Genomic DNA, 2224 nt, shown 5'->3' on the forward strand with positions numbered 1-2224 from the left:
GAGAGAGAGAGAAGAGAGAGAGAGAGAGAGAGAGAGAGAGAGGCAGAAGAGAGAAGAGAGAGAGAGAGAGAGAGAGAGAGACGCCCACGATGAGAGAGAAGAGAAGAGAGAGAGAGAGAGGACGAGAGGAGAGAAGAGAAGAGAGATTGCTTATCACCTGAGATCTTCGAGAGAGACCAGACTAGAGAGAGAGAGAGAGAGAGAGCAGAGACTCGCAGATCTTCCAGCAACGAGAGAGCGATGAGCAGACTGCGAGAGACGAAGGATGCAGAGAGCAGTCACAGAGGAGACAGCTATGCTCAGGACACGAGAGAGAGCAGCATCTGCAAGACCGCTCCATCCTTTCTCTACCGAGCTTAGCGTATCAGCCAGATGTACTCGCAGACGCCGACTGAGCAGAGAGTTAGACTTTCTTGACAGTAAAGAGAGAGGAGAGGAGAAGAAGAGAGAGAGAAGAGACGATAGAAGCAGAGAGAGAGACGAGAGCGAGGAGAGAGAGAGAGAGCAGAGAGAGAGAGCGAGAGAGAGAGAGAGAGAGAGAGAAGAGAGAACGGAGACGAGAGAGAGAGAGAGAGAGAAGACGAAAGAGGAGAGAGACGAGCAGAAGTACAGAAGAGAGGAGAGAGAGAGAGCGAGAGAGAGGNACAATATAGCCTATTATAGGCTATACCCCGTCAGCATCATCTTCCCTGAGTACCTCTTCCTCTCTCCTCCTACACACATGCGCACTCACACACACGCACGCACGCACGCACCCACGAGCACACACACTCACACACGCACACACACACGCAGGCAGGCACGCACCCACGAGCACGCACTCACACGAACGCACACGCACACGCACACGCACTCACGCACGCGCGCGAAGGCACGCAGGCAGTTTGCAGGCGTAAACAGTACGTGCTGTGCTCGCTCGTCTCTGTCAGACACCTGCTGCCGCTGCTGCCCCGTGTGAGACCTGCGGGTCGCCCACGCACACACACACACAGGCACGCACACACACACACAACCCCCGCATTATCACACAGCCGCGTTAGCAGCGGGGAAAAACATGAATGAAAGACAGCGTGCGAGATGTGGGGTGATATAAACGCTTGCACCGTAACACTGATGCGCGCCTGTGTGTGTGTGCGTGCGTGCGTGCGCGCCTGCATGTGTGTGTATGATCGCCCGTGCATGTGCGTGTATGATCGTTCGTGCATGTGCGTGTATGATACGTTCGTGCATGTGCGTGTATGATCGCCCGTGCATGTGCGTGTATGATCGTTCGTGCATGTGTGTGTATGAACCGTCCGTGCATGTGTGTGTATGAACCGTCCGTGCATGTGTGCGTATGAAAGCGGGAAAGACGGATAGAGAGACGAGAGGAAGCGCGCGGGAGGGGAACGAGAAGAAAGTGGGGAAGAAGAGAGAAGGCAGCATCTGCTGTTGCACTCACCTCCTTCGTGGGCACACACAGGGGCGTGCCATGCTTGATGGTGCCCGCCTCTACAGACACACCCAGCACGATCGGATCCCGAGAGTTGAAGATGAACTGTGGGAGCACACGCAACTGAAACACACAGCACGATGTGTCATTATGTGACACGCAACTGGCTGTGTGTTTCAGTTGCGTGTCACATAATGACACATCGTGCTGTGTGTTTACGATGTGTCATTATGTGACACGCAACTGAAACACACAGCACGATGTGTCATTATGTGACACGCAACTGAAACACACAGCACGATATGTCATTATGTGACACGCAACTGAAACACACAGCACGATGTGTCATTATGTGACACGCAACTATAACATATAGCACGATGTGCTATTACCGGTATGTGACATGCAACTTATAACACACATCATGATGCGTTATTGCGTGACATACAAGTAAAACACACACAGCATAATGTATCATTATGTGACAAGTAACGATAACGCACGGCATGACATATCCTTCTATGACACGAAACTAGAACAATTTGCATGACGTGTCACAACAAGATAGCAACATACACCTACAGAAACTCACAACACATCATCATCAGTAGATAATGATCAGCCTTATCTACTCCCGATACCATCACGAAAGGAAGAATATACCTATAATTTCCTAATATCTACACACATATCTTGTACACTGATTGTAATTCATCCTCGGGATAGTATTATTTCCACATCATAACACGGACACGCACGCACGCATGACGCATGCACGGATGCACACACCCA

At 51.0% G+C, this 2224-nt stretch overlaps 1 protein-coding gene across 1 annotated transcript in view; it reads right to left on the reverse strand.

Annotated features, from left to right (window-relative positions):
* Positions 1–1441: 1441 nt before the first annotated feature.
* LOC106818134 (eukaryotic translation initiation factor 5B-like) overlaps positions 1442–2224 on the reverse strand; it is a gene marked incomplete at its 3' end in the record, with an annotated part of 39841 nt that continues 39058 nt past the window's right edge. Inside the window, 1 exon segment of the mRNA XM_014822853.1 lies at positions 1442–1555. Coding sequence (XP_014678339.1) covers positions 1442–1555 — 114 coding nt within the window.

The sequence above is a fragment of the Priapulus caudatus genome, unplaced genomic scaffold (genome assembly GCF_000485595.1).
Source record: "Priapulus caudatus unplaced genomic scaffold, Priapulus_caudatus-5.0.1 Scaffold2046, whole genome shotgun sequence".
NCBI classification, from domain to species: domain Eukaryota; kingdom Metazoa; phylum Priapulida; class Priapulimorpha; order Priapulimorphida; family Priapulidae; genus Priapulus; species Priapulus caudatus.